This window comes from Mobula birostris, chromosome 13 (genome assembly GCF_030028105.1).
Source record: "Mobula birostris isolate sMobBir1 chromosome 13, sMobBir1.hap1, whole genome shotgun sequence".
NCBI lineage: Eukaryota > Metazoa > Chordata > Chondrichthyes > Myliobatiformes > Myliobatidae > Mobula > Mobula birostris.
Window position 1 is genome coordinate 35935165 of NC_092382.1, and position 12401 is coordinate 35947565.

A 12401-nucleotide genomic window follows, 5' to 3' on the forward strand; every position below is an offset into this window, starting at 1 on the left:
ACAGGCCTTCAAAGACCACCATTTCGACCCTTTGGTAAACCCGTGTAAATCCTGCTCTACTCTCTTGATACTGTCAGTCTCCTTGGCAGTGTGCTCGGAGAGGGATGTAATGTTAGTAGAGTCATCAGGGATATAGGTGCAGCATTCTGTGTCAATAATAGCACAGGTTTCCCCTTTCTCAGCCAGGATAAAACCTAAAGCCTTACGATTCTGTCAGACTGTCTGCCGGATTGCAATCATTTCAGTGGATATTTCTGTTACTTGGGCCTGTGTTTCTGTCAGGGCTCCTGCAGTATTGTGGCCAGCTCCTCAAGTGCTGTAGCCAAACTGATTATCTGAATTCCTGGCTACTCCATAGGAGAGAAAAGCGATCATCCAAAATCGCTCAGTCTCAGCTTCTCCGCTGCTGGGCACCTGCAAGTATGGCCAGGATGCATGTTTCCCAGTACAGGAAGTTCTGTTTGGTGGGGACCTGAGATACCATCCCTCAAAACACTGACAGCCACAGTCATCTCTGACTGGACCACAGTTCCTCACCTCACTTCCCCGTGTGTTATTTGAGAAAGCCCAGGCTGAGAGTTCCTCACTCTGGTTGAGCGGGATTACTGACATTGGAATCATAGTTTTACCATGCTGGGGAATTTTGGTACAAACCCAGCAGGCCCCCAGTTTAATCCCTTACTCACTCTTCCTTCAGATAGTCCTGACGAAGGGTCTCGGCCTGAAATGTCGACTGCACCTCTTCCTAGAGATGCTGCCTGGCCTGCTGCGTTCACCAGCAACTTTGATGTGTGTTGCTTGAATTTCCAGCATCTGCAGAATTCCTGTTGTAGGACCCCAGTTCTATCTGTTTGGCGTAGGTGTGACAGAGAGACAAAAAGGTGTTAACATGGGATCCCCCAGATGCTGGGGTGAGCCCTCTCAAAGTCATAAACACAAACACCACTATCAACCAATACATTTTTCTTTAGTCCGAGAGAGTCATTCTACTCAGTTCCTTCAGTAACACGTTTGTTGTCTGTTTGATGTATCCACCGAGATTGCCCCTTCAGTTTCACAGCCGTGGGAGTGGTCAGTAACACCTGATATGGTCCTCTCCAGCGAGGTCTGAGTTTCCCTCAATCCCAGTTCTTGATCAGGACAAAATTCCCAGGTTCTATGGTGGGATAGTCACTCCTCTCTGTGGAGTAGTTCTCCTCCTTGTAAGCCTGTTGTACCTGTGAATATGATGCTTGGAGAATTTTGGTTAGTTGGCATATGTATTTCCCCATCTCTTCTCCAGGGGTATGCATATCCAACTTTGCTGGTAGACTTTCTGGGAGCAATGGTACACAAGGTCTTGGTCCCCAGGGTGTCCTCATGGGCCATCCATAAATGATTTCAGCTGGTGACAACCCTGTTTCCCCTGTGGGGTAACCCTCATGTGGAATAGGGGTGACGGTGGGACCTTCAACCAAGTGAGTCCAGTCTCCGCCGTTAGTTCGGCCAATTTACTTGCCTTTGGTTCTCTCCACTATGCCAGCAGCCTGTGGGTGGTGTACACGCTGGAACTGGTGTTTGGTAACTAGTTTGTTACATACCTCTTTGTTTACTTTCGCCACAAAGTGTGGGCCATTGTCAGAGCTCAGCATCTCTGGCAGGCCGTACCTGGGAATTATTTCCTGTAATAATACCTTCACAACAGTCATAGCAGCATTACTGGTAGTTGGAATAGCTTCAATCCATCTACTAAGCACGTCTATAATAACTAAGCAATATCTATAGCAATGTACTCTGGGCAATTCAATAAAATCAACTTATAGACATGAAAAATGTTCACCTGGCAAGGGAGTAGTACCCAGTGTCCAGGGTGAAATCCTGGCCACTGGGAGATCCTGCTTTCTCTGGCAGACAGAGCGTAGGTGTTCAGCAAAACGATCACACATTCAGCCACACATTTTAATTCCACATCCCATTCCCATTCTGATATGTCTATCCACGGCCTCCTCTACTGTAAAGATGAAGCCACACTCAGATGAGAGGAACAACACCTTATATTCCGTCTGGGTAGCCTCCAACCTGATGGCATGAACACGACTTGTCTAACTTCCGCTAATGCCCCACCTCCCCCTCATACCCCATTCGTTATTTATTTATATACACACGTTCTTTCTCTCACTCTCCTTTTTCTCCCTCTGTCCCTCTGACTATACCTCTTGCCCATCCTCTGGGTTCCCCCCCCACAGCGTTGTCTTTCTCCCCGGACCTCCTGTCCCATGATCCTCTCATATCCGTTTTGCCAATCACCTGTCCAGCTCTTGGCTCCATCCCTCCCCCTCCTGTCTTCTCCTATCATTTTGGATCTCCTTCTCCCCCTCCCACTTTCAAATCTCTTACTAGCTCTTCCTTCAGTTAGTCCTGACGAAGGGTCTCGGTCCGAAACGTTGACTGTACCTCTTCCTAGAGATGCTGCCTGGCCTGCTGCATTCACCAGCAACTTTGATGTGTGTTGCTTGAATTCCTCGTGTTTACAATATATAATGTTATCATCTAACAAGGGTACAATGTATAATGCTTTCAGCTCTCAGTGTGTCTGTCTACAAGCCGCAGAGAAATGCTAATGAGCCTGCCTTAGCTAACTGCTGAAGACAGAGATTACTTCAGTTCAAAAAATCCTATTCAGTCCCAATTATTCGTTTAGCCAGTGGTTACATAGGTTCAATATGAATTTTTTATATATCCTCAATTCCTCTGGAGGATTCAGGGGAAATATTTATGTTCAATACAGAAACTGGTGTTATCTGTGTGTATTGTGGCAATGCAAAAGTTGCTGCAGAATTTACAAGTGGGAAGAAGTGGAGTGATATTTGGAAATCTGACTTTTTAAAGCATAATTTAGCAAGCAAACCACATATGGACAATGTGCAAAAGCTCTGGTGAGAAAATCCTTCACTACCTGTTACAGGTCTGCTGCATAGGTTGTGTGAGAGAGCAGGTGAACTTGATCGAACGCAGAGGAGATCAAAGTTCTTATCGACAGTGATTTGCCAGCTGTTAAAATGAGTACCTCTCTATATAAAATTCACTGTGCACATGTTGTCACTGGGTTAAAAAATGCACAGTACAAGATTTATGTGCACACTGGTCATTACAAATTAGAGGGGACATTGGTGGTAAGGTGGGGAGACCTCCAGTGTCCCTGATGTCCTCACCTACAAGATGTGCATCCAGCTGCAGCTTGTAACCCTGCACTCTAAGGAGTTGGAACTTGAAACGGATGAATTCTGGATCATCCAGGAGTTGGAGGGGGTGATAGATATGACATGAAGAGAGGTGAGTTACACCCAAGGTGCAGGACACAGGAAACTGGGTGAGAGTCAGGAAGGGGAATGAGGTTCGATAGCCATCGCAGAGTACTCTTGATGCTATCCCGCACAACAACAGGTAGACCACTTCAGAAAATGTTGGTGGGGTATTACCTGGCAGAGGAAAGTCAAAGGGGTGACAGAGGATTTGTTAGTTAGGGGAACAGAACAAGAGGGGACTAATATCCTAGTGCAGGGCTAAGGCTTGCTTGTGCTACTTCGCAGGGAGAGATGATGTGGTTGAAATAAATTGTAGGGGGAATGGGAGCCAGAATGACAGAACAGATAGTGGAGAGGGTGAATTGAATTAACTTTATTACATACATCCTTCTTAAACATGAGGAGTAGAAATCTTTATGTTACGTCTCCGTCTAAATGTGCAATGTGTAATTTAGAGTAATTTATAATAAATAGTTTGTACATAGGGCAGTCAATATAACACAGAAATGCAGTTGTATCAGCATGAATTAATCAGTCTGATGGCCTGGTAGAAGATGATGTCCCAGAGCCTGTTGGTCCTTTTGCTGTGGTACCGTTTCCTGGCTGGTAGCAGCAGGAACAGTTTGTGGTTGTGGTGAATTGGGTCCCCAGTATCCTTTGGGCCCTTTTTCCACACCTGTCTCTGTAAATGTCCTGAATAGTGGGAAGTTCACATCTGCAGATGCTCTGGGCTGTCCGCACCACTCTCTGCAGGTTCCTGCGATTAAGGGAAGTACAGTTCCCATACCAGGCCTTAATTCAGCAGTCAAGATGCTCTCAATTGTGTAACTCTAGAAAGTTCTGAGCATTTGGTGCCCCATCCCAAGCTTCTTCAACCATCTGAAGTGAAAGAGGAGCTGTTGTGCTTTCTTCACCACACAGCGGGTATGTACAGACAGTGTGAGATCCTCGGTGATGTTTATGCCGAGGAACTTAAAGCTGTTCACCCTCTCAACCCCAGATCGATTGATGTCAATAGGGGTTAGCCTGTCTCCATTCCTCCTGTTGTCCACAATCAGCTCCTTTGTTTTTGTGACAATCAGAGAGAGGTTGTTTTCTTGACACCAGTCAGATGTTGTTGAGACTTCAGACAGAGTCAGCAATCAAATGGTTGAGTGTGGTGTAATGAATGTGTTGAGCTGTGTATATCACATTGTAGGAAAGCCAGATGAGCTCAGGACAGGGAATTATGATGTTGTAGCCATTATTGGGACTTGGTTGTACACAACAGTCCGAGGGATTTAGAGGAACAAATTTGTAGAGAGATCGCAGACCATGCCAAGAAACAAAGGTTGATTCAGTAACTGATTTTAACTTTCCATATATTGACTGGGACTCCCATACTGTAAAAGGACTAGATGGGTTTGAGTTTGTCAAATGTGCCCTTAATCAGTACATAGAATTCCCGACGTAGAAGTGTGCAATAAGCTGTTAGGAAATGATCCAGGACTGGTGGCAGAAATTAGTGATCATAATGCCATGAAATTCAAAGCAAATATGGAAAAAGAGAGGTCTGGACCACGGGTTGAGATTCTAAATTGGACAAAGGTCAATTTTGATGGTATCAGAAAGGATCTGACAAGTATGGATTGGGACAGGCTGTTTTCTGGCAAAGGAGTACTTGGTAAGTGGGAGGCCTTCAGAAGTGAAATTTTGAGTGTGTAGAGTTTGTATGTGCCTGCCAAAATAAAAGTTGAAAGGTAACTGGTGCAGGGAACCTTGGTTTTCAAGAGATATTGAGACCCCAGATATTTTGTTCCTCTAAATGCCTCAGACTGTTGGGTGCTACCAAGACTCATTAATGACTACAATATCATAATTGCACCCGCTGAGCTCATCCGACTTTGTTTTAGTCGTCTTCAGTAGGTTTCTAAAAGTTTCCCAATAGTTTTTGCTCTTTTGTTTGCCCTCTCTTTGGCTTTTATGTTGGTGTTGGCTTTGGCTTCTCATTTCAGCCACAGTTGTGTCCTCCTGCCTTTCCAATGCGTCCACTTCTTTGGGATGTATTGATCACTCACCTCCCCAATTGCTCCCAGAAACTCCAGCCATTGCTGCTCCGTTGTCACTCCTACTGTATCCCTTCCAAACAAGTTTGGTCAGCTTCTCTGTCATGGAAACATGGAGAAGTTCAGTAAGGAAACAGGCTATTTGGCCCATCTAGTCAATGCCAAAAAAAACCATTTAAGCTGTCTAATGCACCAATCTGCACCAGGACCATCGCCCTCCATGCCCCTACCCCCATCTGAACTTTTTTGAAATGGTGAAGCTGAGCTCATATTCACCACTTCTGCTGGCATCTCATTCCACACTCTCACGACCATCTCAGTACAGAGCTTTTACACATGTTCCCGTTAAAATTTCACCTTCCCCACTTACCCATGACCTCTGGTTGTCATCTCACCCAACCTCCATGGAAAAAGCTGCTTGCATTTACCCTGTCTATACCCTCATAATTTTGTATACTTTGAACAAATCCTCAAAGCAATGTATAATTTCCTTGTTTATGTTTAGAGCCTTTTTTCAGGTGTATAAGATGATGAGGGGCATTGATCGTGTGGATAGCCGGAGGTTTTTTCCCAGGGCTGAAATGGCTAACACGAGGGGGCATAGTTGTAAGCTGCTTGGAAATAGATACCGAGTGGATGTCAGGGGTAAGTTTTTTTACGCAGAGAGTGGTGGGCGTGTGGAATACACTGCCAGCTATTTGTGTGAGAGTGTTTCAATTACTGTGGGGCCAGACACCCATTCAGATCACTGAGAACAGGGAATAATGCCAATGGAGAGAGTCAAACTGAGCCAGGTCACAGACTGGAGATGACAGAAATGCCCTATTCATTCAGGAAGAGCATCAGAATTTGATGGTCATTCCAGATACCAGCATTGTGCCCATTTAGAAGATGATTTCTCCCTCTAACTTGGGTTGAACCTCACAGTAACAGTGTGATGTCAGTTCACACCTTGACAAATCAAGTGATCTCATCTGAAATGTTGTCCTACGCCCATTGATCGGTTTTGTAAATCTTTTTTGCAGGTTAAAAATGACGAGGAATTTGTTTCCGGGAATCTCGAACACAACACACCAGTTTTGCTGTCTCTGTCCAGACATTTAATAAGTGGAGCAAGGGATTCACTCGATCATCTGACCTGCTGGCACGCCCGTCATTTTACACAGTGGGGAGCCCATTCATTTGCTCAGACAGTAGGAATGGATCAGTCGGTCATCTCAACTGAAGGTACATCAGCAAGTTCACACTGGGACAAGGACATTCACCTGTTTTGTGTGTGAGAAGGGATTCAGTCGGTCTTCCCACCTGTGGACACACCAGTCAGTTCACACTGGGCAGACGCTGGTTATATGCTGAATTTTTGGGGAAGGATTCACTCAGTCGTCTGACCTAATGGCTCACCAGCGAGTTCAAACTGGGGAGAGGCCATTCACCTGCTCAGACTGTGGGAAGACCTTCACTCGGTCATCCCAACTAAAGATACATCAGCATGTTCACACTGGAGAGAGGCCGTTTACCTGCTCAGACTGTGGGAAGGGATTCTCTTTGTCATCTCAGTTACTGAGACACCAGTCAGTTCACACCGGAGAGTGGCCATTCACCTGCTCGGACTGTGGGAAGGGATTCACTAAATCTTCTCACCTACTGAGACACCAGTCAGTTCACACTGGGGAGAGGCCATTCACCTGCGCAGACTGTGGGAAGGGATTCACTGAATCATCTCATCTGAAGGTACATCAGCGAGTTCACACTGGAGAGAGGCCATTCACCTGCTCAACCTGTGGGAAAGGATTCACTTCGTCATCTCATCTGAAGGTACATCAGCGAGTTCACACTGGGGAGAGGCCATTCACCTGCTCAGAGTGTGGGAAAGGGTTCACACAGTTAGCTAGCCTACAAGCACACCAGTCAGTTCACACCAGGGAGAGGCCATTCACATGCTCAGACTGTGGGAAGGGATTCACTCGATCATCTCGCCTACTGACACACCAGTCAGTTCACACTGGGGAGAGGCCGTTCACCTGCTCAGTGTGTGGGAAGGGATTCACTCGATCATCTCAACTACAGAGACACCAGCAAGTTCACAGTGGGTAGAGGCTGATCACCTGCTGTGAATATGGAAAGCGATTCACTCAGTAATGTAACCTTATGTAACTCTCGCTTCGGCTAGCAGCTTAATACAGGGGGTGATAGCCCATCAGCCGGGCAAAACTTATGAAATCTCGTTTTGGTGGATGCTGTGTGATGTGTCCTCTGTTACAAATCAGTACCCCAAAATAACAAACAGTACACAATATGTGATTAAATGAATGAGATTTAAAATTCTTACTTTGACTGTAGGGTTAGTAAAGAAAACAAAAAAAAAGAAAATGGGCCCACTCTCTCTATTCACGTCTTCTCATCTCTCCCCAGCAAAAGACCATGAAATCTCTCTTCCAGACTCACAAGGAAGAACATTTCTGTCATTGGATAGCCTCGCACTCCAAAACCCTGTTATCTCTAGTCATAACCTAAACATTGCTGCTACAGAGAAACCATTACCTCAGCAGTGAAACATTACAGAGAGGCCGTTACTTTAGCAGTGAAACCTTACAGCGTGTTACACTTGTGACACACTACCGGGTTCACACTAGAGACAAAGTTTGATTAAGCTGCATGCTGGATATTTGTCCATCACCGTGCTGAATGCAATTTCGAGAGTGACTGCCGGTGCTGAGCTCTGCAATAATTGCTGCTGCTCCCCGCACCCAGTTCTGCACCCTGGTCACTGGGCATGGGAGGAGTTTCATCAGCTACATATTCACCTTTAATGGGACTGGAGTTTAATATTTTGGATCCGAGACAAATAAATCAGTTCTATTTTAAACTCTGTCTCCGGTACTTGGTGAATTTATAATACACCTAGTGTACAGTAGAGAGTCGACTCAGGCCGGCTGGACCCTGCCAGTGATTCAGTTCCACGACGGTCCTTTGAAATCCTGCCCTGTTGTTCATCTCTCGCTCTCCCTGCGGTGATGGGTTCCAAACAGTCACCACTCTGTGGGTGAAGAGGTTTCCCTTGAATTTTCTGCAGACTGAAGAAGTCGAGCTGACTGCAGTTCTGTCTGAGATGTACTTCGCCCCTCAAATCTCTGGGCTGAGGAAGAATAACATTGGTAGTTAACGTCCTTATTGATGGCTGATTTCCACATTATGGGTCATTTTCTCTGCTTGTATAGGGTTGTTAGAAAACACCACTGTCCTCTAAAGACTGAAAGCAGAATGGGAAACCACCAGTTGGATGTTCAGTGGAGCAGGGTCAGAAACCAGCGGCGGGTCTGCACAGGGCAGAGTTTGGGGCTCTGGACGATGGTCGGGGTAAGAACGTATGATGAGGAGAAGGGAATCAGCAGCGGGGTGTGGTAACGAATGACAGAGTAGCAACATTTGGAAGCTGATTGACAGAGAAAATAATTCGGTTAATACCCGTGGTGAGGGTGTGTTGGGAATGGTTTTATCTATTGAGAGAGTTGTTCCTGCTTGTTTATCCTGTAGTATTATATCCGGATGGTTATTATGGATTGTCCTATCTGAAATAATGTATTGATTATCATATAATTTGTCAGATTTTCTGGATCTGGCTTGAATTTATGGTACCTTTACGAATTGATGGAGGGTGTTCATGAGTTTGTATTTTAAAGCAAGATTTTGATGAATGATATTTGCCACTTGATTGTACCTTTGTAAGTAATTAGATTGAGTTAAACTGCTGCAGGATCCTGGAATGTGTTGGATTGTGTCTGGTTTCTCTTGGCATTTTCTGCACTTGCTGCCTTGTTTGTTTATATTTCATGTGTTTTTGATTTTTTTTTTCCTTTTGTTAACCAGCTTGTCCTGTATTTCTGGAAGGACCCCCTCTGTTTCTGGGAAGAGGTCTCCAACTCTCAGTCAGGTGCTCGATGCTTCCTTGTCACCATCCCATCTGCTCAGATCGTTGGGATCTCTCCCATGGAGGGTCATACTTCCATAGTGATGTTTCATTTTTCTGATTTGACCTCTCATTGAAGTTTTCTGGTCTGTATTTCTTACACGATTGCACATACACACAGGGGGTGATGAATCCTGTTCATTTTTGATGAAAATATATATGAGGGGTGATTGATATGTTCGCAGCCTCGGGTAGGAGTCAATTTTAGAAAACCGAGCACATTTATTTTTCAACATAGTCCCCTCCTACACACTTAGTCCAGCAGTCGTGGAGCACACGGATCTTGGACCTCCAGAAAGTGTCCACAGATGGGCGATTGATAAGTTCATGGCCTAAGCTGGAAGGAGATGAGTTATAAAGCTCTCGTTACATGCACATGCAGGTCAGCTCTTTGAGTGGTTATGCGGAAAGTTTGAAGTTAATAACTCATTTCCTTCTACCTTGGGCACAAACCTGTCAATTACCCCTGATGAGTTCTTATCTTCAAACTTTCTGCATAATCACTCAAAGAGTTGAACTGCATGTGCATGTAACGAGGGCTGTATAACTCATCTCCTTCTACCTTAGGCCATGAGTTTATCAATCACCCCTCGTACTTAGAAGTTTTATCTGACTGTTGTGTGATTTTTTTTTTAATGTGTGTTATTTCACTTCCTTCTTCTGTCCAAGGTAGTGTTAATCTAAGTGGGTTTAGTGTAAATAGTCTTTTCTAAAGTTTTCCAAAGTTCTTATTTATCTTTATAAATTTTACTGATTGAAATGGGACGAAGATATTTTCACTTTAAAAAAGCTAATGTTGGTATTGATGAAAGTGTTTATTGCCTTCGTTGTATTTGTTAACTATTGAGCTCTGTTTGGCAGGGTTTTTTTAAGCCTTGAGCTAAATTTTGTCAAAGGTTTTCCTGATTTCACACGACTTTCTATTTTCTTTGCTCGTTGATATTCCAGAGACGTGGGTATCAAGAGTCCCGATGAAGGGTCTTGGCCTGAAATGTTGATTCCCATCCATAGATGCTGCCTGACATGCTGAGCTCCTCCAGCACTTTGTGTGTCGTTCTCCAGATTTCTAGCATCTGCAGGTCCACTTGTTTCCCAGATACTTATATGCTTCTTGGAAGAACAAGCCAAAAACAAGCTGGTAGTGGGGTTGTGTGGATCTGTTGGTAAAATAGTAAATAAAATCATTAGAAATAGTTGGCATAGGGTTGGAATGTGTGGAATCTGTGGGTAGAATTAAGGAACAGCACATGTAAAAAAAAAATCCCTGATGGGAATTGTATGGAGATCTCCAAACAGTAGTAAGTATGTGGTCCACAAGTTACAATGGGAGATAGAAAGTGCGTGCCAAGAGGGCAATGTTACAATAGTCATGGGGTTTGTCTTGCAGGTGATTAGGAAAATTAGGATGGTGTTGGTCTCAAGAGGAGGAATTCCTAGAATGCCAACAAGATGCTTTTTTAGAGCAGCTCATGGTTGAGCCCACTTGGGGATGAGCTATTCTGGATTGGGTGTTGTAATGAAGCGGAATTAATGAGGACACTTAAGTTCAAAGAACCCTTAAGGGAAAGTGATCTTTATATGATCAAATTCACCCTGACATTGGAGAAGGAGAAGCTAAAGTCAGATGTGGAATTAAAGAAAATTAGAGAGGCATGAGAGATAAATTGGTCAAAATTAATTTGAAAAGAACATGGGCAGGATGAAAACAGAGCAGCAATGGCAGGAATTTCTGGAAGCAATTCGGAAGGCACAGGATATATACAGTGGCATGCAAATGTTTGGGCGCCCCTGGTTAAATTTCTGTTACTGTGAATAGCTAAGCGAGTAAAAGATGACCTGATTTCCAAAAGGCACAAAGTTAAATATGGCACATTTCTTTAATATTTTAAGCAGGATTATATTTTTATTTCCATCTTTTACAGTTTCAAAATAGCAAGAAAGGAAAAGGGCCCGAAGCAAAAGTTTGGACAACCTGCATGGTCAGTACTTAGTAACATCCGCCTTGGCAAGGATCACAGCTTGTAAACGCTTTCTGCAGTCTTTCAATTTTACGAGTCTTTCAGTTCTTGTTTGGGTAAATTTCTGGGTTCAGTCATTAGCAGCAAAGCACTGACTCTGGAAATTACAGATCAGAATATTATGACAGTCACAGAGCCCAGCAGCACTGAAACAGGCCCTTCGGCCCTTCTAGTCAATGCTGACCTGTTTATGTTTTTACTGCCTAATTCCAACTACCTGCACCATAGCCTCCATACACCTCCCATCCATCTCATCACCCAAATTTCTCTTTAGTGTCTTAATCGAACCCACATCCACAACTTCTGCTGGCAGCTCATTCCACACTCCCACCAAACTCTGAGTGAAGAATTCCCCTTCAGACTCCCCTCAAAGTATTCACTTTCACCCTGAACTTATGTCCAATGTGGGGGTGAGAGGGAGGATGGGGTGGAGAGGAAAGACAGTAAGGGGACAGTAATGTTGCCTCCTTACAACGAAACTAACCCTCTCACTGTGTCAGAATCAATGATTAAATCCAGCACCCAACACTGTGTTTTCATTCCTGCACATTGTAACTTGAACCATCTCACTGAGGTTCTGATGGAGACACAACCCCTGCCCTCTGCACATGTGATCACATCTCCCCTGCTTCTGACATTTCAAATACCCTCAGAATGGTTTTCTGATTCAGTCTGAAGGTTATGGTACATTCAGCTCATCGTCAGACCTGACAAACCATGTCTTCCCACAGCTGGTTCCACCTGTTGGTGTGTCCTCTTTCCTCCATCTCCAGGGAAGCTGCATCTCCACACAAACTCCTCACTTGAGATGACTGTCTGTACCCGTGACACAGGAAATCACATCACTGTCACTCTCCTGATACCATCCGGGAAGCGGTACCGCAACATAAAAGCCAGGACCAACAGGCTCCGGGACAGCTTCTTCCACCAGGCAGACAGACTGATGAACTCACGCTGATTTGAGTGTACTCTATATTACATTGTCTGTTTTATTTATTATAAACTGTTATAAATTACTATGATTGCACGTTGCACATTTAGATGGAGACGTCAAGTAAAGATTTTTACTCCTGATGGATGTAAGAAA

At 44.4% G+C, this 12401-nt stretch overlaps 1 protein-coding gene across 1 annotated transcript; it reads left to right on the forward strand.

The window, feature by feature from the left end:
* Positions 1-5860: 5860 nt before the first annotated feature.
* On the forward strand, positions 5861-10438 carry LOC140207892 (uncharacterized). The gene is made up of 3 exons (XM_072276436.1): positions 5861-5974; positions 6355-7320; positions 10393-10438. The coding sequence occupies exons 2-3, from the start codon at positions 6722-6724 to the stop codon at positions 10436-10438; spliced, it is 645 nt and encodes a 214-aa protein (XP_072132537.1). The 5' UTR covers positions 5861-5974; positions 6355-6721.
* The last annotated feature ends 1963 nt before the right edge of the window (positions 10439-12401 follow it).